General features: G+C 57.9%; 2 protein-coding genes across 4 annotated transcripts in view; both read left to right on the top strand.

The window, feature by feature from the left end:
* Positions 1–15,475, top strand: part of DTX2 (deltex E3 ubiquitin ligase 2) — a 36,377-nt gene extending 20,902 nt beyond the window's left edge. For 2 of the 3 annotated variants that reach the window (XM_077777794.1, XM_077777793.1), the window contains 7 exons: positions 2,661–2,761; positions 7,198–7,338; positions 10,039–10,112; positions 11,486–11,644; positions 12,310–12,471; positions 13,652–13,741; positions 14,840–15,475. In XM_077777794.1, coding sequence (XP_077633920.1) covers positions 2,661–2,761; positions 7,198–7,338; positions 10,039–10,112; positions 11,486–11,644; positions 12,310–12,471; positions 13,652–13,741; positions 14,840–15,067 — 955 coding nt within the window. In that variant the 3' untranslated portion in view covers positions 15,068–15,475. The remainder of the gene's footprint in view (positions 1–2,660; positions 2,762–7,197; positions 7,339–10,038; positions 10,113–11,485; positions 11,645–12,309; positions 12,472–13,651; positions 13,742–14,839) is intronic. The other variant, XM_077777795.1, reaches the window with a different exon arrangement.
* Positions 15,476–17,463: 1,988 nt separating this feature from the next.
* On the top strand, positions 17,464–21,332 carry UPK3B (uroplakin 3B). The gene is made up of 6 exons (XM_077777796.1): positions 17,464–17,551; positions 17,675–17,824; positions 18,051–18,288; positions 19,569–19,648; positions 20,474–20,603; positions 21,057–21,332. The coding sequence occupies exons 1-6, from the start codon at positions 17,464–17,466 to the stop codon at positions 21,214–21,216; spliced, it is 846 nt and encodes a 281-aa protein (XP_077633922.1). The 3' UTR covers positions 21,217–21,332.
* Positions 21,333–23,709: the final 2,377 nt, after the last annotated feature.

Here is a 23,709-nt window from a genome sequence, read left to right as displayed (position 1 = left end):
GGAACAGTGACATTTGTACTGGGCTGCAGATTAAGCCTCACAACCAGCCAAGGGGCCTTTCAGAATTACTCTCATCTTACAGATAGAGAAATTAAAGCTCAGGAAGGGGACTTGAGCTGGCCAAGGGCACACAGCTTTCAACTGGAGCGGGTGCTGTTAGCGGGGTCTCCGGACCTCCTGTGTAACGGTCCTCGTGCTGCATGGGGCTGCTGATGGGTGCTGGCTCGCCCACCTGTGGGGAGCTGGCGGGAGCTGTGCATTTCCTTGGTCCAGCTTCCCAGCTCTGCCCTTTGCCCAGGGGCTGTCCAGTCTCGCCTTCACAGAAGACTGGAAATCCTCCTGTCTTGTTCTGAACTCCATTTGGAAGCTCCTGGAGGTAGTCCCAGACAGGAAAGCCGGGGTGGGCCTTGTAGGCAGCCGGCAAGGGGGAGGCTGGGAAGGTTGCCTGAGCCCATGACTGGAAGGGCTCTACCTTCTGGAATTTCTTCACTTATAGAACCTGAGAGTTGCAAAGACCATCAGAGATCATCTACCTTCCTTTAAAAAACCAAAATGGAGAAACGGGCTCAGGAAGGGGGTGGTGGTTGCTTCAAATCAAACAGTTTAGTGGGACCAAAACCCTAGCCCAGGTGTACTGAACAGGCGGCTCTCCCCTGTGTTACCAGAGCACTCCGGAGCCAGGTCCATTTTTGCCTTGGACTTGAGTATAGCCGAGGCGGGCAGGGAGCCACCATGTGAGCAGTGTGGCCACACAGGTTATTTTCTTTGGGGAGAACAGTCAAGAAATGAAAACAAAACAACCTCTTTCTTCACTCAAACAAGTACTGAAGCACCTGCTGAGCTCCATGCGGGGCCCTGGCAGCTTCAGGACCAGCTGAGTGTGAGATTTGGGTTTGAAGCAGGACCAGCCAGCTCCATGTGGTTGCCACCAGTGGGATCTGTGACCCAGGGCCAGTGGTTTGGAAGGATCTGGGGCATCTTCCTGAAGCACTTGTGGGAACCAGGCAGGCTGTTAGTTTGCTGGCAGCTGTAAGGGCCACACAGTAGTTGGGGACTGTCTGCCATTGTGCCTTCCCAGCCCCAAGCCAGGCCCCACAGAACAGACAATACGACCCGACCCTGTCCTTGGGGATTCTGGGATTCTGCAGGGACTGTGTGAAAGTTTCAGAACCTTTCTGGTGTGGTTATCTTTTTTTTTTGAGAGAGAGAGAGAGAGAGAGAGAGAGAGAGGGAAACACAGAATCCAGAGACAGGCTCCAGGCTCTGAGCTAGCCATCAGCACAGAGCCCAACGCGGGGCTCGAACCCACGAACCGTGAGATCATGCCCTGAGCCGAAGTTGGAGGCTTCACCGACTGAGCCACCCAGGCGCCCCCTGGTGTGGTCATCTTTAACATGGGGCAGGGATGGGCTGGAAGACACTTGAACTGGGTCGCGGGGAGTGGGGGGAGGATTGGCAGGCTTTTCAGGCCATCTTGGCCAACTGGGCTCCAGTGTTGCATACATTTATTATCACTTGAGAAATAGAATGGCTTAGAACCAAGTAAATGACCCAAATGTAGTTAATGTGCGAAGCAAAATCCCCATTAAAAAAAAAAATCCAAAAAAATTTTTCTTTATTTTGAACTGGTTTTAGATTTATAGAAAAATTTAAAAATAGTGCAGTTACCATATCTCCATTCCTTGACTTCTCTCGTAAACATCTTTCTTACCTGCAGTGTAGTTGTCAGAACCAGGGAATTGCCTTGGGTATGTTCCTATTAACTAAGGAGTTTTCTCAGTTTTCACCCGTTTTCCTGCTGCTGTTCCCATTCTGTCCCAGGATCCTGGGCGACCCTACTTTGTATCCAGTTTTTCTCCCTTTTCTCCCTCCAGTAGGAGTTCCTCCTTTATCTCCCATAACCTTGACGCTTTTAAAGAGTTACTTTGTCGAATGTCCCTTATTGTCTGTTGGTTTCTCATGCTTGAGATTATGCAGTTTTGGCAGGAACCACAAAAATGGTCTTCTGTCCTTCTCAGAGCACTGTTTTTGGGGTTCCTGGTGTTGACTGATCATATTACTGGTGATACTGGTCTTGAGTACTTGTTAGAGCGGTTGCTGCTAGATTTCCCCCTTCCAGGTGCCATAGAGCCCTCATTCTGACAAAGCAAGTGAGCTCAGAATCCTTTTAGGGTTGTCATCAGAGTCTGAATTGCCCAGGAAAACATATTTTTTGGACAGTTAAAGCTTCCTTCTTGATCACTTGTAGAAAAACGGAGGCACACCCCCCAGCAGTGTTCTCTCCCATCCATCACTGCTGTGCCCCGCCTGCCCATGCTCCCCCTCCTCAGTGTCTGGCTTGGAGTTTGACTTCCCCACTTGATTTTTGCAGTGGTGGTGGGGCCGTCTCTGGGCGTCACATCCTCGGCATTCAGATTTGTAGGTTAGTTTGGGTCTAAGAGTGCTGAAAATCAGATTTTTTTGATTCTCTTCCCAGACATCAGGATCTTTTTAATGAAAAGAAAACCAGAAATCCTCACTCACACAGAGGCAGCCATGCAAAGTGAAGCTGCGAAGGGGGCCCCGGCAACACCAGCAATATTCCTATCTTGGTCTTTCTCTGACTCTTGTTCCTGCTAAGTTGGCTCCTCCAGTAAGCTTTGTTCTCTCTTCTCCCCAAGTGCCTCCCTCCCCAGCGGCCCTGCCAGCAGCCCCGGGAGCGTCCCCGCCGCTGTGCCCGTGCAGATGCCGAAGCCCAGCCGGGTCCAGCAAGCCCTTGCAGGTAGGCACCCTGCTGGGTTCTGGGCTCCAGAACACACCGCCTGGCAGGGGGCAGGATACTGAGGCGGTGGCAGAATGCGTGGTTGAGAGAGGGGATGGTGGAGTGGGGGTCCTGTTACCTGTCTCTTCTCAGGAAGAGCCGCAGCAGCTCCCGGGGTGGGAGGGGGAACGGTGCCTCTTTTTGGTGTTGGGCGATGGTGATGGGTGATGGTGTACGTACCCTCAGCGAGTGGGCGTGGGGTGGCCCCTCCTTTGTCTCTCCAGGGGAGTCCTGCCTGATGGCAGTGGCAGTGGGTATGATGGTGTGGACCCTTCCCCATCTTTTACATTTCCACGTCACTTCAGTTATAGTTTGAGTTACTCTTCTGTCCTGAAATGGTTTAGGCATTTCCCTAAAGGGGCCCTCTGGGGAACTCGGAGCTATTTTGGCTGCGGTTACATTTTGAATTAAGTGGCTTTGTGTCCAACTGGATCTTTTGTTAACTGTACATCTTTGAACTATTTTTTTAGATTCCTTTTATAGTTAAGGGAGCTACTGAAAGTTACTTTTTAACTAATGGGAAACGCAGCATGTTGTGGAAAGCTATTGGGGAGGAGTGGAGTGAGATTGAAGCAGGGGAGTAAGGTAACTTGAGTCCCTGTGTTAGGGTAAGTCACAGGAGTAGACAACGGGGGGTCGAGGGGACGGGCCTGGGACAGGAAGACCCATGTGGAGCCCAACGTGATGGCTTAGGGGAGCCAGCCAGGGCCTGACTTGGGCCACAGCCGTAGTGGAGGTAAGAACTTCCAACTTGGGGATCGGGTGGGCCGTGAAGAGCAAGAATAGAAAGGGCTGGGGTGCGGTGGCTGATGCGGTGCTATGACACGTCATGATCATTCTTGACGACTAAGTAGGGACTTTGCATGTGTCTTCCTTCATTTCTTCCCAGTAACAGTGGGGTGAGGTACGAACTTTTATTCCCATTTCATACTTGGGGAAATAGCCTCAGAGAATTCCAGATGCTTCCCAAGATCAGCCAGTCAGCCCTTGGCAGAGCTGGGATTCAGCCCCAGGCATTCTTGGCTTCAGAACCTGGGTTCTTAGCCGTTAACGCTGTGCCGATCCAGAGTCCGGTGGGAGCATGGGAAGAGGTGGGGGGCACTGGCTGTGGTTGTAGCCCCACAGAGCTGTCCCAGAAGCAGTGGGAGTTTGGATGTGCAGCTCAGAAGAACATTCTGGGGTGGCATGGGGTGGTCTCTGTCCCCGTGGGGGGGAATGTATGAGCTTACAGAGACTGTAAGTAGGGTTCTGGGAAGAGCCCTCGAAGGAAATGGAGGGACCAATCAGAAAAGTGGTAGAAGACAGGAGCGTGGAGCCTCTGGAACCTCCTTCAGCTGCTCAGCCATCAGCCTTCTGTGGGGCAGAGAGGACAGTGAGCAAAGATGTGGTGCCTGGAAATTCCTCCCAGTTTAGGTCTTCTGTGGCATCAGATGCTGTAGGTGAGTCAGACCTGTGTGTGTGTGTGTGTGTGTGTGTGTGTGTGTGTGTGTGTGCGCGCGCACGCGCGTGCACGCGTGCATGTACGTGGTGGTGGTCTCCTTGGAGAAAGGTTGTGGGTGAACAGGCCTGGCCTGCATATGGCCCAGCTCCATTCAGCTCTGTGATCACTAAGGCTTAAATACAGATGCTATAATAATCTTTCTAANCTAACTCAACAAAATGTGAGATCATGACCTGAGCCAAAGTCTGATGCTTAACCAACTGAGCCACCCAGGCGCCCCTGTAATAATCTTTCTAAGTGTCTCTCAGAAATGGTCTGGGGATTGAGTAGCGCTTGCTCCCTTTCCTCTGCTCTTGAGGCTGAGGACCCTCTATAGTCTGCATCTCAGGTGGTCTCTAACGTTCCCTGTCACCTTGGCTCTCAGATTGATGCAGGAGGTAGACAGTCTTTTAACTTCATTTCACTCATTGGGGAAACAGGAAGCAGATCTCCAAGATTTAGGAACTGGGTCCCATCACGGAGTAAAGACTTGAGCCACTGGCCAGATGCCCCCTTGTAATTGTTGGTGGGACCCTAGTCTAAGGTGCCAGGGGAGGAGAAATCCTGAGCCAGCCTCCAGGAAGTAGGGTCTGGAGAACATTGTCTTTGCACCCAGCCACGTTTACGGATTGGGGGTTACTCAGGCTGTAGAGAGGTGGACACAGGGTTCTGTGGGTAGGTTTACAAAAAAGTGGTCATCTACATTAGCAGGGGAGGTCCACCGAGGAGGTCAAGCCTGGAAGACTGGGAGGAGTGGGCCTGACTGGGACTCAGCTCATCAAGGCCAGAGTTGGGATGGGCCTGGGCCTGAGCCCCGGTCACCAGATGAAGGGCCGATCCCTGTTGTCAGGAGGTGATTGCACATCTGACCTTGACAGGGACTGCTCTCTCAGGGGTCTGGCAGATAAGTGGGAATCCTCTTAGATGAGTGGAGAGGCTGTGGCCGTTCAGGCTGCTACAGTTATTTGGGGATGTGAGGCGTTTGAGGGGCTGTCCCTGAGCCTTGCTGTTGGGACAATGTGATGGCCCCCTCTTGGTGTCTCTCCACCTCATTCTGTGCAGTGGATGTTGCTTTTGTGAAGTTAGGTGTGGGGTGGTTCTCGCACATTCTTGCAGGAAGACAGACCCACAGAGCAGGGGCTGCTTCTCCGCAGGCTTCTAAGTTGAGGCTTCTGTGTCCACGACTTGGATTCAGGAAAGGGGGTCCTGCACTGAGCAGCGCTTCTGCTCTGCTCATGCAGGCCTCACAGTGGCCACCCAGCAGCATTCAGGGATATCTTGGTTTCCCAGCAGACAGGTGCTGTGAGCACCTCTTGTGACCGGGCCCTGCCGGTCACCAAAACAGGTATGCGAGTCCTTTCAGGTAACACTAAGCTGGGTAAAGGAGGCAGAGATGGAGGGGACATGGCTCTTTTAGATGGGGTGGTCAGGGGAGGGGTGTCTCTTAGGTGACGCTTGGAGAGAGGTCTGGTTGAAGTGAGGCAATGGGTGTTGGTGGGGAGGTCATGGTCAGTGCAGAGGCCCAGGGCTCTCGTAAGGCATGGTTCCCATCTCCTCCATCATTCTGTCCCCATGCCTGCTTGTCATTATTCCGTCCACCTGACATTAGGTTCAGTCCCACATCTGAGCTCAGAAGCAATCAACCTTAAGATGCTGGTGGCATTGCATTACCTGATGAGCGAGCACCTGGGTGCAGCCGTGGTGTTCTGACGTGCTCTTTCATGTCTCCTGCGAGTGGCTGCCACGGCGCAACCTGCCTACTGCTGCTGTGCTGCCCAGGCTGCTGGCTGGCCTCTGCTTCTGTCCCTGATTGGGCATGTTTGCCACATTGAGTCTTTGTTCTGTGGAGGCCACAGTGGCTGGCCTGGCTGGGTCCCAGGGCCGGGTTTCCCCTTCCCCATCTGCATCACCCCCGGAGTGGGCAGTGCCAGCTGCCTGGCCTCTGTGGGCTCTCTACTTCCTACCCCAGGCTGCCCTCAGGGAGGTGACAGAGCAGAACCCAGAGCTCTCCTGGAAAGGAGGTGTTTTTGAGCTAGACAGAGGGCACGGGGGATTGGGTGGGGGTGCTGTGGACAGAAGGTAGGCTGAGGGTGCAGTAGGAGTACGGATGCAGCAGGACTGCATCATGTGTTCCATGATGTGTTGGCTCCCCAGGAAGAGGTGAGGGGTGAGAGTCTGGCAAGGGCATGTGTGGAGCACCAGGCTGGGGAGTGAGGTCTTTCCCCCGTGAGTATGCCCACCCTGCTCCATTCAGGGCAGAGGGGCTGTTTGAGCCTTGACTGAGGACACGAGAGGAGGTCGCCACGGCCTGGGACCCTTGCTGCTCCAGAGGAGCAGGGGCCATGGGGTGCCTCAGTGGTGGGGGCAGGTCCCAGGGCCAGCATTCCTGCTCCCCCACCTAGCGAGGGCACTGACAGCACCTGGACAGGCCAGATGGGGCACAGAAAGCAGACAGCACCCCACTGGAAGCAAGGTGAGCAGGAGCCAAGAGGGCACAGCCAGGGGAAGCACAGGGGTTGGACTGGGAGCTTGAGACCCCATCCACATCTCCATAACTTGGCCGCGTCCTTCCATGTCACCCCCTGCCCTCTGCCCTCCTGAAGCAAGCGGCCTCGCCCCTCCGCCTTCCCCACATGCTGTGAGTATGGGCTGGGTGGTTGCTTGTTCAGGTACCTGTGGAACTTGGGGTCAGGGCTCTGATGAGCCGGGTTCCGGCTGGTTCCTGGCCTGGAGCTTAGCCCAGTGTGCCCGAGAAGGCCCCAGCAGCCTTGAGCGGCCAAGTCCTCAGGAAGATCGGTGGGTCCTGCTGGCCATCACAGTGCCACCTGGACTCAGCCGAGGTGTGTGGACGTCACGTGCCGAATGACTCTTTCTAACGTTTCTCCCCTCTGCATGTCTGATCTCGCATCCCATGTAGGCATGACGAGTATTCTGATGTCAGCCATTGGACTCCCTGTGTGTCTTAGCCGCGCACCCCAGCCCGCCAGCCCTCCCGCCTCCTGTCTGGCCTCTAAAAGTCACAGCTCAGTTAAGAGATTGAGGAAAATGTCCATGAAAGGTAGTTCCTGCTCACAAATGCTCTCTGGCCTCTGCTAAGCCTCCGAGTCTTGCTGCCTCTGACTCTCCTGCAATGATCGCTCTTCTCTGACTCCCACGGCCCTTCTCCGCTTCCTTTACCCCCGAGGGGAGGGGCTCGGTGGCCCTTCTCCCTGCCGTCAGCACAGAGGTGGCCCCCGAAATCTACTTAACACTGAAGACCGTGAGTTCAACTCCTATCTTGCTGGCACAGTTGGAATGTGAGGGGCCTGTTCTTGGGACTCTGTGACTCTATGGGGCAAGGCGGGCTCAGGATGGGGGGGACTCTGTCCTTCCCACCAGGGCCAGCATGTGTCTCAGGAAAGGCCCCCAGCCCTATCTCGCCTACATCAGAGGGTTCCCCCAGTAAGCACTGTGCTGCCCATCACATGGCTGGGGAGGAAGGGGTTTCAGAACCATGGAAGGTATGGGGAGCTTTAGGCAGACTTACATGAGGGGGCCTGTGGGTAGTAGGTTCTAAACCTGCCATTTCTAAAGCCAATAGCGGCTCTGCCTCCAGCTTTGGGCTGGAGATGCACAGACTGCGGAAAGGAGTCAGGAGGGTGGGGTGAGCAGGGAGCATGACTCTGGCTCAGCCAGTCTTGGGTTCCAGTCGTGGCTTCTGTGCTCACTGCTTTGTGATCTCACGCCTGTGTCTCCATTCACGAGCCGGTGCCTCCTACTCAGCAGGTTGGTCATGGGAGGAATAGGAAACCCACACGGGAGGCGCCCGGCACGTAGTGATGGGGGCTGCTCTGATCATGGCCCACTGCCTGTCTGACCTCTTTCTTATGGTTGGTGATCACCTGGCTGGCCCCCTTTGAGAAACATGGCTCATGGAAAGCTACCTTTGGTTCTAAAAGGCTGTCTGGGCAAGGGCAAGTAGTGGGCAAATGGAATGCAGAGCTGAGCTGGGCCTCGCTGGAGGTGGGCCCAAGGCTGGTCCTGGCAGATGCGGTCCTGGGGACCTTCTGGAGATTGGCTTATAGCCAACAGGCTTTCTTAAAATGCCTCTTCCCTCAGTCTGAGTTCCAGCCATGAGGATGGCTACCAGTGCTGGTGGTCATTGTGCTCTGGCCTGGCTTTCTCACCAGTGACCAGTCAGTCAGTGGCTTAGAGATCTATGTGTGTGTGTGTCTGTGTTCGTCCGGGGGGAGTCGTGTGTGTGTGAGGGAGGGTGTGTGTGTGTGTGACGGAGTGTGGGGTATGTTTGTGGAGTGTATGTGTGGGGGGTGGGGGTGCATTTGTGTGTATGGGTGTGTACGGGGTATATACGTGAGGCGGGTATGGTGGTATGTGTGTGTGAGGGGGTGGGAGATGCATTTGNGGGGGCGGGGAGTGTGTGTGTGTGTGTGTGTGTGTGTGTGTGTATGTGTATGTGAGAGAGAGTGTGTGTGTTGAAGAGAGGGTGATATTTCTTTGCCAGTCACTGCCTTTCAGGTAACAGCAGTTCATGCCTTCACAACAATCACAGTTTTGGTCAGGATTTACGTCTCCATTTTTAGGTGAGGGAACTGAGATTCAGGTGACGTGATTTGGTCCCAGCATGAGGGTCAGAATCAAGCCTGGCATCACCTGTCCCTAGCCTCTTCGCCCTTCATAGCTGACCCCTAGCCTTCTCTGGTTTTGAGGGTGCTTGGCTGTGGAGCCCTCAGGCGCTTATGTCTTTGCAGCCATGGGCTGATGGTTATGAGCTTGGGTTCACATGGGGTCCCTCCGGGCTCAGGCTAGGACCAGGAGCTGCCCGGTGACCTGGAGGCAGGATGTGGAGCCCTGCCGGGACTGCTTTCCCAGGCCACATTGGTCTCCCTGGTCCCTCCTTTCTGCCCCCGCACGGCTTTGCTGTCATTCTCTGTGATTCTGCTGCTGCCTCTGGCTGGAGAACCCCCCACCCCACGCGGGCTTAGCCAGTTCTCTCGCCAGCTGCGGGAGTGTCTTGTTTCCGGGACATGGGGGCCGGCGTGCAGAGCTCGCTGCTCATGCAGGTGCAGCGTCGTGCACGTGTGCAGAGAGGAGCGGGCGGGCTCGCGAGGAGTGGGGTGGCAGGGACGCCCCTCCTGCTGCTCGTTGGCTCCTTCCCAGAGTTGACGTGTCACCAAGACCCCACAGTCCAGGGACAGGCAAGAGAAAACCAGGGTTTGTTGTGACCATGTCAGCGTGGCCATCATCCACAGTCGGCGGGCATCTGTGTGCCACAGAGGTGGGCACCCGCTGCACATTTAGCTGCTGAAACTTCTTGAGCCTCGGCTTTCACACCAGAGTAATGACAGTTGAGGAAGACGGCACTGCCGTAACATGCCCCAGCATAGTTGGTTTTAGAAGCTGCTGTTTGACTTTTCTTTGTGTCCTCCGAGGAGCCTGGGTCCAGCTCTCTGACTGCACATGCACAGGGACATGGTGGAGGCTCAGCACATGGCTCCAGAGGGCCGTGACCGGCAGCCGTCTCTGGTCCTCGTCCACCGCCTCCCGGGCTCCTGGGGCCGGGCCTCCAGAGGGTGGGCCAGATGGGGCTCCGCCAGGCGGGGCTCTAAGCGGCCGCGCTGGTGCCGCGTCTCTTCTTGCACGCTCACCCCTCCCATCCTGGCCCCTCTGAATGTCCTGGCGGCTTGTCCTCTTCCTCTCTGGATTCAGCGTTGCCAGTTTGTACTCCTTGGGACACTGCTTCTGTTCTTCTCTCTTCTAGGAGGTACTCCAAAGCCTGAGCCAGAACAGGTGATAAAAAACTATACCGAAGAGCTGAAGACAGCCCCAGATGAGGTAAGTGTCACGGGAGCCATGCTACGTTTGGTTTCGTTTAGAGACCAGAGGTAGCGCCAGAGAAGGATACCAGCCCTTTCTTTGCTGCATGGGGTACTTCCCACGGTGCCTCTGGGGCCGGCCGTGCTCCAAGTACTTGGGTTTAATCTCCCAGGCTCCCCTAGGAGGTGGCCCTGTCAAGAGGAGGCAGCCTGCACTTCAGAGGCCTAGATTCTGATCTTAGCTTTGCCGCCAGTGAGCTGCAGTTCTGAGCAGAGCTCCTGCACAGGCCTCTGTGTGCCCCTCTCCCTGGGCCGTCCTGGCACCTGGGGGTCCTGGAGACCAGGGATGGGAGAGCCTGCCCCACCCACCACGGGCTGAATGGCTTTGTCCCCATAGCATTCCTGCCCCTCTGGCAGGGAGATGGGAGAGCCAACCAGCTTTCGTGTAATTACAGGGCCTGCCGGACCCTCATAGCAGCTTGGGTAGGACCCGAGCCTCTGTGCTGAGCTTTGTTTTGGGGGATGCAGCGCCACTTGTCTGATTTGAATGGGGTGTCCCGGGGACTTTGGACAGTGGGCTAAAGGGTGGTCATACTCGTTCGGAACTGAGGACTCTGCCCTGCCTGTCCCTTGAGGCTCTGGCTGATAAAGCTTTAGACAGTGACCTGGAGGTCGTCTTCCTGTCTCCCACTTGACAGCACACGTCTGTGTCCTCGTCTTTGCCCTGTGCTCACCTGGCATGACTGGGCTGCGCTGCGCCAGCCTCTTGCCCTCCAGCTGCCACCTGTTCAGCCTACACGCAGCTGTGGTCATGGGAGTGCCCCCACTGTAGAGCACCTCAGCAGGGTCCCCTGATGTGTGAGACGAAGCCCAGCCCTTGAGCTTAGCTGTCAGAACTTTCCAGGACCTCGTCCTGTCCCACCGGTCTCTTACACCCTACTCACCCCTCACCCCCTGCAGTTGCTACCACCCTTCCCAAACTCTGTGCTTGTTCTTGCTTCAGAACATTCTCTTGCCTTTCTCTGGAATGCCCGTGCCTGTGCTTGTCTGCCTGACCAGATCCTTTCCCCTTGTGACACCCAGTTTTGGGGGGTAGGGGGGTCGTCTCTAAGGAGCCTGACCTGTTCTGTTCCCTCTCCCTGCCCATGCTCCTGTTACTGCCAAGGCCTCCATGCACCCCCGTGCTCATTGCTGCTGTTGTCCCCTATACTACTGTGAGCCCTCTGAGTGGACAGAATCTGGTGACTCCTCTGTGTTCCCAGCCTTTGGAACAACTCACTGCAGATTGACTGTAATCCTGGCGTTTCAGTCAATGAAAGCTTTTTCTTTTCCTTCCCCCCTTTTGGCGTGGTGGGTCATCCGTGAGCATGCCCTGTGTTGATCTCCTTCCAGGACTGCATCATCTGTATGGAGAAACTGTCTGTGGTGTCTGGGTACAGCGATGTGACCAACAGCAAGACCATTGGGCCGGTGGCTGTGGGCCGCCTCGTCAAATGCAGCCACACCTTCCACCTGCTGTGCCTGCTGGCCATGTACTGCAATGGCAACAAGGTGCCCACACGTCTGCCCCCAGGCTGGGGCTCAGGGTGACCTGCCCACAGTCCTGTCCCCGTTCTCTCGCATCTGAGATGGTGACCACTGCTGCTGTGTGAGGGCCCGGGGCACTCAGAGGTGACCTTGAGATGGCCTGTAGGATAGGGGTTGGCCTCTGGTGCAGGGGGGGCCGAGGGTGGCAAGTGACACCTGGCTGCTCCCCTTCAGTGGAGTTCAGCCGGAATGGACAGGTTGGAAGGACAGAGAGAACTGAGTCATGCGGCAGACCTTCAGACCCGACTTGGTCTCTCCCCACAGATCCCTGTACCACCCCATACCAGCCACGGTGCCAGTACTGTCAGTTGAGAGGTCACAGGGTTTTTTATTTGATTTTAAATATGTTAGACCAGACCATGGAGACTTTTGCTCATAAACCTGATTTTCCTACTCAATGCCCACCCCCTGCTACCTCACGAGCCTGTTAATGAAAACCACTGGGGGAGTTTCTGGTGTAGGACATCGTCGCAGGGATGCTCTCAGGATCGGGTTTCTGTGCAAGGAGGGCCCTGCTGGGTGACAGGGGGTCGACCTGAGCCCCTGCGGGCTCTTCCCCTAGACAGCCGGGCAGCGTGCCTGGATGCTCTCGGTGCCAGCTCAGTCTGGGGCGCTCTGCTGTGTCTCAGGACGGGAGTTTGCAGTGTCCTTCCTGCAAAACCATCTATGGAGAGAAAACTGGGACCCAGCCCCATGGGAAGATGGAGGTGTTCAAGTTCCAGATGTCCCTCCCTGGCCACGAGGACTGTGGGACAATACTTATAGTTTACAACATTCCTCACGGCATCCAGGTAAGGGGCCCTGGCACAGGAGGAGACTCCTCAGATAGTTCTGGACTCGGTCCCTCTCAGTCTAGGGCACTCTTCTTCCTACCCCACCCCTCTCCCTGTAGTCTGCCCGCCGCCAGAACACTGAGGATACCCAGGCTTCCCAAGTTCAAGCTCCTAGGAACCAGGAGGCACTAGTGTCTGGAGATAGAACAAACTTTTAGGGCTGTGGAAGCAAAGATGGCCTCCAACCCTTTCCTGATGCAGGGAGGGCGTCCTGGAGGCAGGGACATCTTAGCTGGCCTTGTGCTGGGTGGGAGGCCAAGTGTGTAAGCGGGAAGAACACTTGTGTTGAGGGTCAGGATAGTGGAGGGATCCAGAGGGCGGGGAGGTGCCAATGCTGAGGACTGTCCTTGAGAGTCCAGCTTGGTGGCCAGATCCAGGCCTGTGGCAGGGCTGGGTCTGATGTCAAGAACAAGACAGGAGCCCGAGCAGAAGATCCCAGTAGAGATCCAGACAGGAGCCCTGGACCTGTAGGGAAGGTGCAGGGCTGTGGAAGCCAGGACCCATGTGGGCCCATCTGTGACAGAGGGGGTGTCCCTGTCTTGTTTAACCACATCTTTTCCCTGGTTTTCCTCCATTTCTTCTCAGTGGGTTGTAGTGAATTTTAAAAACATTCCAGACAACCTTAGAACCACAGAGTAGGAGGGGAGTGTGGAGTGGACGTGGCATGTTTCTGAGGGTCAGAGGGCAGGGGCAATGGTCCCTCACTGTTCCAGCCCCTCACCCTTCTGTCCAGTTTGCCGCCACCATCTCCGGCACCGCCGTGGCCCCATCAGGAGCAAGGAGTGAGGGCATCAGGAAGGGAGGCCCAGCCTTCTAGGCCAGAGAGCCCAACGTCCAGAGGGGCACCAGCAGAATGGGACCCCCAGCTTTTGATGAAATCCAGTCTCATCAGGACGTTTGCAGGAGTGTGTGATGCCAAGCCAAGTGGCATGGGGTCAGGAAGGCCGTCACTGCAGGGAGGCTGTGTCATATTGGGTCTCTGAGGGGCAGTATTTTAGACAGTGATTTATTTGGTCACCTGCGTGCATACATAGCCCCAGCTAGGGAGGCAAATGACGGGCCGGGCTGCGAGGGTCTCTGCAGCTGCTGGGCCCTTCTCAAGGTGCCCCACCTCCTCGTGTTTGTGTTCCTTCTCCAGGGCCCAGAGCACCCCAACCCTGGGAAGCCATTTACCGCCAGAGGCTTTCCCCGCCAGTGCTACCTTCCAGACAATGCCCAGGGCCGCAAGGTAAGGCCCCACCACCCTGGTGGACCCCTCCCCCCACCCCGCTGGCAGGCCTGGGCCTGGCTGTTTGTGGGCTGTTTGAGCAGGTGGGATGGGGAGGGCTCAGCTCGGTGGCCAAACCTGCTCTGCCCTGTTTGCCACCTTCTGGGGCTGGCTGGGGTGCAGGCCACCCAGGTCTGCCTGCTGTGCATGAGGTGTCCTCCACCAGGAGAGCCGGCGAGCGGGGCGGGGAGACCGCTTCTAGCACCTGCTCCAGCCGAGTCACCTGCTCTTGAGTCAGGCTAGTGTGATGCAATGGGCAGAGTGGGGACAGGGGAACAGGACTGGGTGACAGGGTTGGCCTGCAAGCCACCGCTGCACTGCACTGTGAACAAGGAGAGCATTCCGGTCAGACCAAGCAGCTTGAGTGGCAGCTTTGAGAGTCACAGAGGTAGGCTGGGCCGGAGAGTGGGAGGAGTCTGGGGAGGACCAGAGCCCCCAGTGTGAGGCATCGGGCGCCCTCTGGCTGCTGTGAGCCTGGCCTGCAGGGGAGCAGAGAAACGTGGATTCCCTGGGGAGGAGCTGACTTGGAAGCAGGCTCAAGTTAGCCTGGCCCGAGTGTGGCAGCGGCACAGTGGGTGGCGGCGCCCTCTGAGGTGAGGGGTCCTCTTGGGCAGTCAGATCAGCATGCAGAGTTCCAGGGGGGTCGAGACTGGAGCTGGAGGCTGGGGATCCCAACAGATGGGGCCCAGGCCTGGGACTGCGGACAAGATCACTTAGGAGAGCGGCCCAGCCTCGGCCCTACAGGTTCACAGTAAAGGTCAAAGGGACAGAGAGCCTAGCAGCCCTCAGTGTGCCCCACCCCACAGCTGGCATTTGGTGGGTGACTGCTCCTGCCATCCAGGCCCTCATTGCTGGGGCAGATCAGACCAGGGAAGGAGGGGGAGCAGCGGATGCTCTCACCCTGTCACCTGGCCACCCACTGCTCCAGGCTGAAAAACCCATGCCCAGGTTTGCACTTGTTCACCAGGCCCTCCCTCCTTTCCCCTCCCTCCTTTCCCCTCCCTTGCCTTCCCCCCCCCTCCTTTCCCCTCCCTTGCCTTTCCCCCTCCTTGAGGGCAGGTCCTGGAGCTGCTGAAGGTGGCCTGGAAGAGGCGACTTATCTTCACGGTAGGGACATCCAGCACCACGGGAGAGACTGACACAGTGGTGTGGAACGAGATCCACCACAAGACGGAGATGGACCGCAATGTGACAGGCCATGGCTACCCCGACCCCAACTACCTGCAGAACGTGCTGGCTGAGCTGGCTGCCCAGGGGGTGACCGAGGACTGCCTGGAGCAGCAGTGAGCCCCCGGCCTGGCCGGCCCCATCCCTGCCCTGCCTCTGGCAGCCAGCCACCCTCTCTCCCCGCTGCCGGCTGGGCTGCCCCTGGGATGGGCAGGCTGGAAGGTGCCTTTCCTCAGAGGCCACGAGGTTTGTGGGGGCCCGCCTTCCGCCCCCGTCCTCCCCTCCAGGCCCGGATCTACAGGGGAATTGGGCAGGCCTGGGGAGTTGTGGGGGCTTAAGATGCAGCTACCTCAGTGCGCGGGGGGCCCTGTGCCCTTGGCAGGCTGCTTCGTGTCCGTGGTGCCAGGGGCCTGGCGTGGGGTGAGGCGAGACTGCCCCATCCCCCATTGTAGCCAGGGCAGGTGTGGGTTCTGGGTCAGCTTCTCATACCTCAGATGTTCTGTTTGCAATAAATGCCCTATAGCCAAAGTCAGCAGGTCCTGGTGTGTTTGTTGGTGGAGAGGTTTGTGTGTGTGTGTGCGTGTGCGCGCGCGCACGTGCGCACACTGATGTGAGAAGACAGCACACACATACATGCCTTGCTGCATCAGGGCAGGAGGGAGCTCACACACTGCCCGTTCGACTCACATTTTCCCCAGTGACAAAACTGAGGCCGCAGCGAAGGCCCGAGAGCCCACGCACCGGCCTTTGCTGCTTCCCCATCGCCAACTTCAGTTCTCGCCGTGTGCGGTCCTGCAACGACGCCAGGCCCACCATCCCATTCACTCCCGCAGTAAAACGCTGCTTATGTGTGACTGGTGCTGCTGTCTTCCGTGTTATAGGTGAGGAAACGGTCAAGGATGCAGCAACCGGCCCAAGGTCCCAGGCTCGTGCTAGAGCCGAGGCTGGAATTGGGCCAGAATTGGTCTGACATCATCCTTGAAGTCCTAATTCTCAACCCTCTTAGGAGCATCAAATACCCCAGGCCGCTGTCTGCCTGGGGGCAGCGATTGGGGCCTGGGGCTACAGGGCCACGGGGCCACGTCCTCAGTGGGCCAGGGATACTTCTGCCTTCTCGAATCCTTTTCTCCATAAGAAAAAAAATTAAGTTCTATTTTATGATGTGTGAGTATAAAGACGAGTATATTATATATTAGAGCATTTTTTTCCATCTAAAAATTTGAGTGTCTTGGGGCCCCTTGCTAGCTCAGTCGATAAAGCATGCAACTCTAGATCTTGGGTTCGTGAGTTCGAGCCCCACATTAGGTGTAGAGATTACTTAAAAATAAAATATTAAAATAATAAGTGGTTACCCTCTGACTCAGCAGTTCCACTCCAGGTGTGTATCCAAGAATGGAAAACAGGTCCACACAAAACTTGGGCATGAGCGCACATGACAACCTTCCTTACAATAGCCAAAAAGTGGGACTGTCTGTCAGTGGAGGTGCCGGTAAATAAATACCGGGCATCCGTGCAGTGGGATGAAGTTCGCAGCCCTGAGGACGAGTGAGGTCTCGCCTCGCGCCATTACGTGCATGAACCTGGACCACAGGATGCTCAGTGACAGAAACCAGACATGAAAGGCCACTTGTGTGGTTCTGTCAATGTGACATGTCCGGCACAGGCAAGCCCACAGAGGCTGAGAGCAGATGCATTGTCAGCGGAGGATAAGGGAATGGGGAGTGACTTTCAGTGGGTACAGAATGTTCTCTTGGGGTGTCACAAATAAATGTTCTGAACTTGGTGATGCTTACACAACCTTGTGAAAACCCACTGAGCTGTACGCTTTAAAAGGATGAGTTTTATGCTATGTGAATTATATCTTCTTTTGAATTATATCTTAATAAAAAAAATAGAGCCAAAGGGAGTAAAGTGGGAGGCTTGTCAGCTGTCAGAGGTCCTTCCTCTGCCTCCAGATTCTTCCTTCAGACAATGTGGCTTCGTAGAGGGAGGGCAGGGTGCAGAGATGGCAGCAGGACCAGGGGGGCTGTGGTGGGGCTAGAGCTGGACAGGTCGGGCCTCTGCTCTGTTCCCCACTTCCTGGGTGGGGATGGAAGGCCAGAGGGAGGCTCCTGGCACCTGGGGTGCAGGAATCTCAGGCATGTGGCCCTGAGCCCATGTTTCCAAAGACTGGGTCCTCTCCAGTGCTGGGAGGCTGGGTGGGACCCCTATTCAGTCTCTGGCAGCCTGGCTGGCATCTGGGGATCCAGTGGCATCCCCCTCCCTCCCGGCAGTGGGGCCTGGCACTGGCCTGCCCCACCTACAGCCCTGCCCAGCTCCCTCCTCATGGTAGGCTGGGCTGCTGGGAGGGGTGGGGTGCGTTTACATTTTCAGGTCTTTCCAGCCCTTGGCCAGCCTGGAAGCCTGACTAACCAGCTCCTCCAGGGTCAAGGTGTTGGGGGAGGGGGTGCAGCAGGAGGTGGCCAGATCAGCCCCAGGCTGTGGATATGGAAGAAGCCCCAGTTTGGGCAGCCATCATGGGGCTCCCCCAGAGGCCGCCTGGCCCATCACTGCTTCTCCTCCTTATGGGGGCGCTGGTCTGGCCCCCGCCCTGTATGAGCCTGGGTGAGTGGGGGTCCTGGGATGAATTCACCTGGACAGACCCTAGGAGCCCACCCCTCCAGCTGGGAGAGGCAGCCCCAGGGAAGACAAGCCCCAGGACCCTCATGCTTATCTCCGTGGCTACAGAGCTGATCCCCTACACGCCGCAGATAACCTCCTGGGACCTGGAAGGGAAGGTCACAGCCACCACGTTCTCCCTGGAGCAGCCACGCTGTGTCCTGGAAGGGCATGCCAGCGTTGCCAACACCATCTGGCTGGTGGTGGCCTTCAGCAACGGTGTGTCATGGTGCGGGTCTGGGGCTGAGGAGAGCTGCAGGGAGGTGGACTGGGCATTGGGCTTTATCCTGAGGGGCTCCGAGAGGGTGACAAAGTGACTGCAGACTGATTTGTGTCTGGAGGGAGCCTCTGGGCCCTAAGGCATAGAGACCCAGGGCTGGGGGGACCTTGGACCTGCATGGGGCTATATCCCCTAGCCCCATCCATCTGTCCCTTTCTCCCACAGCCTCCAGGGACTTCCAGAACCCACAGACGCTAGCTGAGATCCCCGCCTTCCCACGGCTGCTGACTGATGGCCACTATATGACGCTGCCCCTGTTCCTGGACCAGCTGCCCTGTGAAGACCCCGTAGGTGGCAACAGGGACATCCCCCTGCTGCGGGTGGGCAATGACCCTGGCTGCCTTGCTGACCTCCATGAGCCACCCTACTGCAACACCCCCCTCCCGAGCCCTGGATCTTACAGGTGGGTCATTCTGCCTGGGCCCTGGGACGGGGCCTGTGCTGGGGGAGAAGGGGCCTGGGGGAACAGGGCTGCCCTCCCTAGCCTCTCCCTAGGGCCCCATCCTGGTGGCAGGCCCCTCCCCTTCACAAGCCTTGGTGGGGTCAGGGAGCAGCACTCATCCCAGCTGGGGGCCAGGCAGAATGTGGCCTTGCCAGGAGACCTGCCCCAAAGAAGAAGTGGGCACCACAGGGCTTGTGGGGGCAGGGTGGGGTCTCAGGCCCAGAGTCGGGGGTGGGGAGCTGCCAGGCTGCTGCCACTAGCCCGCTGGGTAGATCTGGTAGGAATCTGAGCCCAGGGCTGAGTCCAGACCCAGTCAGTGGGTATGAGACAGGGAAACAGGAAAGCCTACTGCTCTCTTTTACAGGTGAAGAAACAGGCACAGGGCACCAAGGGCTTGTCAGTTTCACAAGGGAGCCAGAGTGAGAGAGCAGGTGTCCAGATGAGGGCTGTCTGGGCCACAGGACAGGACCAAGTGTCCTCAGGGAGACCAAGTCCAGCTGAGAGAACCAGCATGGGGGACAGGGAAGGTGGGGCTTGATGTGGGCTGGACAGGCACCTCTGTTAACAGCCTCTCTCTGCCCTCTCTCCAGCCCTAACAGGACCACCTTCCCACCTCCCCCCATGGCCACTTCCTGGCTCGGCCTCATCTCACCTCCTGCCCCAGTTCCTAGCAGCCATCAGAGCTGGCTGCTCCCCATGCCAGCCTGCCTGGGCCCCTCCATGCTCAGACACCTGCCAGAGCCCCCCACCTGGCAAGGTCTGCATGGCCTCTGGTGCCCTCAGGTCTCAGCCTGCCCCCTTCCTGTGATCCCAGGCTCTGAGTATGCCCTGACCACACCTCTCCTCCCTGGGCCTTTGCTTAGGGTGCCCAACCCTACTGGGGAGCCTTCTATGGCTTTCTAGATGTCACTCAGCCAGCCGTTCTTCTCTGAGAAGCCTGGGGCCCCCAGCCCTGTCTGACACACACCCCGAGGCACTCTGTATGTGACAGTGACTGGGGCCCCCGAAACCTGATGGGGAGTCTGGAGACCAATGGCTCAGATGGACTGGGGCTGGTGGCAGAGGTCACTGTGGCCAGAGAGGTCTGGGAGGTCTCTCAGAGCAGGACCAGGCCATAGGCCGTGGCTGGTCCTGATGGGCCCTATGAGAGCCTGGCCCAGAACAGCCTGGGGCTTGGCTGCTGTGGGCACCCTGTCCAGGGCAGCTGAGGCTCTGAGCCTCACTCCTTCTCCTCTCCCCAGGGTGAAGTTCCTCCTGATGGACGCCAGGGGCTCACCCCAGGCCGAGACCAGGTGGTCCGACCCCATTACTCTCCAACAAGGTAGCGCAGGGGGGCAGGGCTGCTCTGGCTCCAGTCTGCCCTGCGGACCAGTCTCCCTCTGCAAAATGGTCCTGCTCAGCCGGCCCCTCTCCCTGCTACCATGATACTGGGGGCCTGGAGGAAGTCCCCAAGTCCAGCCCACCTCCCCCAAGAACCTCCTGCTGGGGGCAGGGGGCACTGGTTTGGCCTCACTGGCAGAGACACCAGCTCTGTCCATCCATGTCAACCCTTGGGTGCCCAGGTCCCAGCCCAGTAGTGGGCAGAAACAGCCTTCCCTCCAACAGGGAGCCAGCCCTGGGCCAAGCACTGCCAGGGTGAGAAGGGCCAGGGCACAAAGGAGGCTGGGGTCAGAGTCAGAGCCACGGGATCTGGAAGGCCTCCCTCAGCAGGGCCCTAAGGGGCCGGTGACCCACCAGCCTGAGGAAACTGCATGTAGGAAGGCCAGTGTCCAGNGGGGGGGGGGGGGGCGGTGGCAGCAGGGGCTCTTGTTGTCTGAAGGCCTTGAATGGCAGGCTCCAGGGAACATGGCAGCCACACAGTCAGTCCTGAGGGCAGCCGCAGCTCTGCCCGCCATGGGCTACACTACCCATGTAGTGGGTGGGCACGTTGGCAAGAACAGCCTAGAAAGTGAGACTAAGAAAAAGGCTGGAGTGGTGGTGGGTGGTCCGGACTGACAGGACACTGATGCCCAGCTGGGGTGGACAGATGGGTGGGCTCAGGAGGCTGTCTTGGGACTCGAGGCAGTCAGGCCTTGAATGTGAGCCTCAGTGGAGAAGTGACCGCCCTGGGCTGGAGGGGCAGCCTCTGAGCCTACACTGTGTGCAGGGAAGGCCCCAAGCTCTATCGACACGTGGCCAGGGCGGCGAAGCGGTGACATGATTGTCATCACCTCCATCCTCTCCTGTCTGGCTGGCCTCCTGCTCCTGGCCTTCTTGGCAGCGTCCACCGTGCGCTTGTGAGTGCTGACATCCTCGTGGGCCCCTCCCCCACCCGGAGCCCCATCCCCCTCACTGGTCCCAGCACCTGTCAGCCCTCCAGGGACACTGCGGCTGAGCTGGCAGTGCCCCTTCCAGGGTGTGCGGGAAATTTCCGCCCTGAGCATCTCCCACCGGACGGCAGTGAGGTGGCCCAGCGGCTCCTCTGATGACAGGTTCAGAGAAGGGGCCACCTCCCTTTGCCTTGTCCTTCAGTGTGTCCTTGGCCCCAGCCTTTTCCCTCCCGGGCCGTGTTTTCTCTCCAGGGAGGCTTCAGTGAACTGAAACCAGGGTAGTCAGGGCAACCTCCTGGAGGAGGTAGGCCAGAAGCAGGTTCTGGAAGGAAGGAAAGGGAGAGGCTATGGATAGAGGCCCTGACATGGCAGATGGCTCCCCCCAGCACAGACTCAGTATGGTCTCCTCTCCCCATCCAGCTCCAGCCTGTGGTGGCCCGAGGAAGTCCCCGAGCAGCTGCGAATTGGCTCCTTCATGGGAAAGCGCTACATGACCCACCACATCCCACCCACTGAGGCTGCCACCCTACCCGTAGGCTGTGAGCCTGGCCTCGACCCTCTCCCCAGCCTCAGCCCCTAGCCTAGCTGAAGGTTCTGGGGCGGGGCCATGGGAAGTTGGGGGACAAGTACACAGTGAGTTCCCAGCCCCTGTGCCCACATGCCCCTCCCCCACGGCACTTCCCCATCAGCCTGTAGCCCTGCCTTTGCCTTTCTCGTTCTGCCCTCTCCAGGCAACTGAAGTTGCATTCCAGTCTGGGGGAGGGTAGTGGTCAGGCTAGCATGCAGCTCCCACTTCCACCCCTACCTCTGTTAGAGGTAATGCGGAGATGCCACACTGACCAGAATTTTCCAGGCTCCGGGAGGGGCCCTGTGGGGGGCCTTATTCTGCCCTGTGCAGGGGACTGGGACACGCCCATCACCGGGTGTATGAGGTCCAAGCCTCCCTCTGTCTCTCTGTCCCACTTTCCAGTGGCCGGGGCTGCAGTGTAGCCTTTAGAGGTACCTCCATTGTCCCCCGGCAGGGGTGCTTCCTGAGGGTGGCCAGAAGGTCAGAATATAGAGACACATTGTGACCATCTGACCACTGATTCCACCACTTCCGATCTCATTGCACACACAGATGGCTTACTTATTCTCGCTCCACCAGCATTTATTAAGCACATGCTGTATGCCACTGCCAATGTTAGACATGGAGCCTCAGGAGGAACCAGTCTTGAACTTGGGGAGCTCACTCACCACTCTGGACCGGAGATGACCACGTGTCTAGATGTGACTTGCTACTGTTAGGGCTGTCAGATTGTCACATGCCCTCGGGTTCACGCTCCTTATATGCTCACCCCATGGGCTCTCTGAGGCCCTGGAGCCCCCCACCATAGGCAGTACACACTTTAGACTGCCCCCTAGCGTCCGTCTGCTCGCAAGGCCGGTGGTTCCTGCTTTGGCCTCACGGTGGCGCCGGTGCGCCGCAGCCGTCCGGCCCCGCGCACGCGCACTCATTCTCAGACCCCGCCTGACGCAGTTGGCTGGCTGGTCCCAGCAGTGACCTGACGGCTGAGGAGCCATCGCCACTTTCTGGAAGTCAGGGCTCCAGATTTCGTCTCGGATAAACCAGAGGGATGAGCAGTCACTCACTTGAGGGTTGTCCAATCTACACAGCCGCCACCATTTTCTAGATGGAGAAACTGAGGCTGGGTGACTTGTCCTCCACGCTCTGCCCACTGCCGCTCACCCCCCCACTACCTCTCCCCTCTTGTCCCCGGGCCGCTCCTATCTTCGCCAGTGGGATCGCGGCTCCCAGCATGCAGCCCCACCCCTCCGCCCCTGGACGGCACCCAGCAGTGACCCATGTATACCCGCCCTCTTCAGAGGTGAATAAACGCGGTCTCGCTCCTCCATCCCCTAGTGGTGCCCGCGCTGGTTTGGGGAGAGGAGCATCTGCACCCGGGCCCAGCCTGGCTTCACCCCTTCAAGCCCCGGGTCTGCCCTGAGCCTGTCCTTTTGAAGGACAGCCCCAGCTGCATTTTCGAGGTGCCCCATGGAAACCCACCCTTGCATCTCAGGGCGGAGAAGCCAACCACTAATGCGGCTTCCGTGCGCTTAGCAGTATTGCCTCCCAGGTCAACACTTGAGGGAGATTTTGCTTTAAAAATGCATGAACCCCTGGTCCCTACCAGTTTGTCCCCCATCCTACCTGCAAACCCATCAGTCGCAGTACCTCCTCCAGGTGCAGGGAGAAGCAGTCAGGAGCTCAGGCTCTGGTGTCTTGGGTGACACCTGGCCCCGAGAGCCAGCCCCTTTCAGCAGCTGCTTTTGAAATGCTGCTGCTATGCAACCTAGGTCCCTCTTGTCCTCTTGGAATTAAAGAAAGGTTAAAAGTGCCTCCCGTCCTCATCAGCTATGTCCAGTAGAGCCTGTCTCACGCTGTCCTGTCCAGGCCTGGCTCTAGCACCAGATAGAGAGGCCCTCCGCGCCCAGACACCCAGCTTAGCACCTGCCCAGGTGGGTATGGCGAGGCAGAAAAGGGTTCCACTGGTATTAGCTGGGTGAAAACAAGAATGAACCGGCCCAGGGTTGGAGGACCAGGCAGGCGCAGGAGTTGCCCCGAGGTTCTGTGTGTCCGAGGGCCCTCTCGTGGCTTATTAGTGCCCGAACCTGTGCTGATCCCAGGCACAGCCCCAGCGATGTCCCCTGTGTGCGCGGGGCACCCGGAGCCCTGTGAGGAGCTGTGCTTACCCCATCCGACCATGTGGGGCTTGACCATGAAGACAGGCTCAAAACAGACACTGCAGCACAGTAGGTGAAGTGGACCAGGGGAGTGGGGGTGGGGGGTGACCCCACCTGAGGTCAAGGGGGCTTCCCAAGGGTGACTTCTGGGATGAGTCTTGAGGGGTACATGGAAGTGAGTCAAGTAGGAGTGGAGGGAGGGAGGAAGAGAGAACGAGAGAGTCAGGGAGACCAGGTGTGAACAGTCTCCCCCTTGGTGGCACAGATGGTGTGATGGTGCCCAGGGGCCAGCAGCTGGGACAGGGGGCCGGCACAGGGACTAGGAGCCAGGAGGCCATGGCAGGGGGCA

Source organism: Crocuta crocuta, unplaced genomic scaffold (genome assembly GCF_008692635.1).
Source record: "Crocuta crocuta isolate KB4526 unplaced genomic scaffold, BGI_CrCroc_1.0 scaffold217, whole genome shotgun sequence".
Classification (NCBI taxonomy): Eukaryota; Metazoa; Chordata; class Mammalia; order Carnivora; family Hyaenidae; genus Crocuta; species Crocuta crocuta.
Note: the sequence above shows the minus strand (reverse complement) of the source record. Positions and strands in the feature narration are given on the sequence as shown.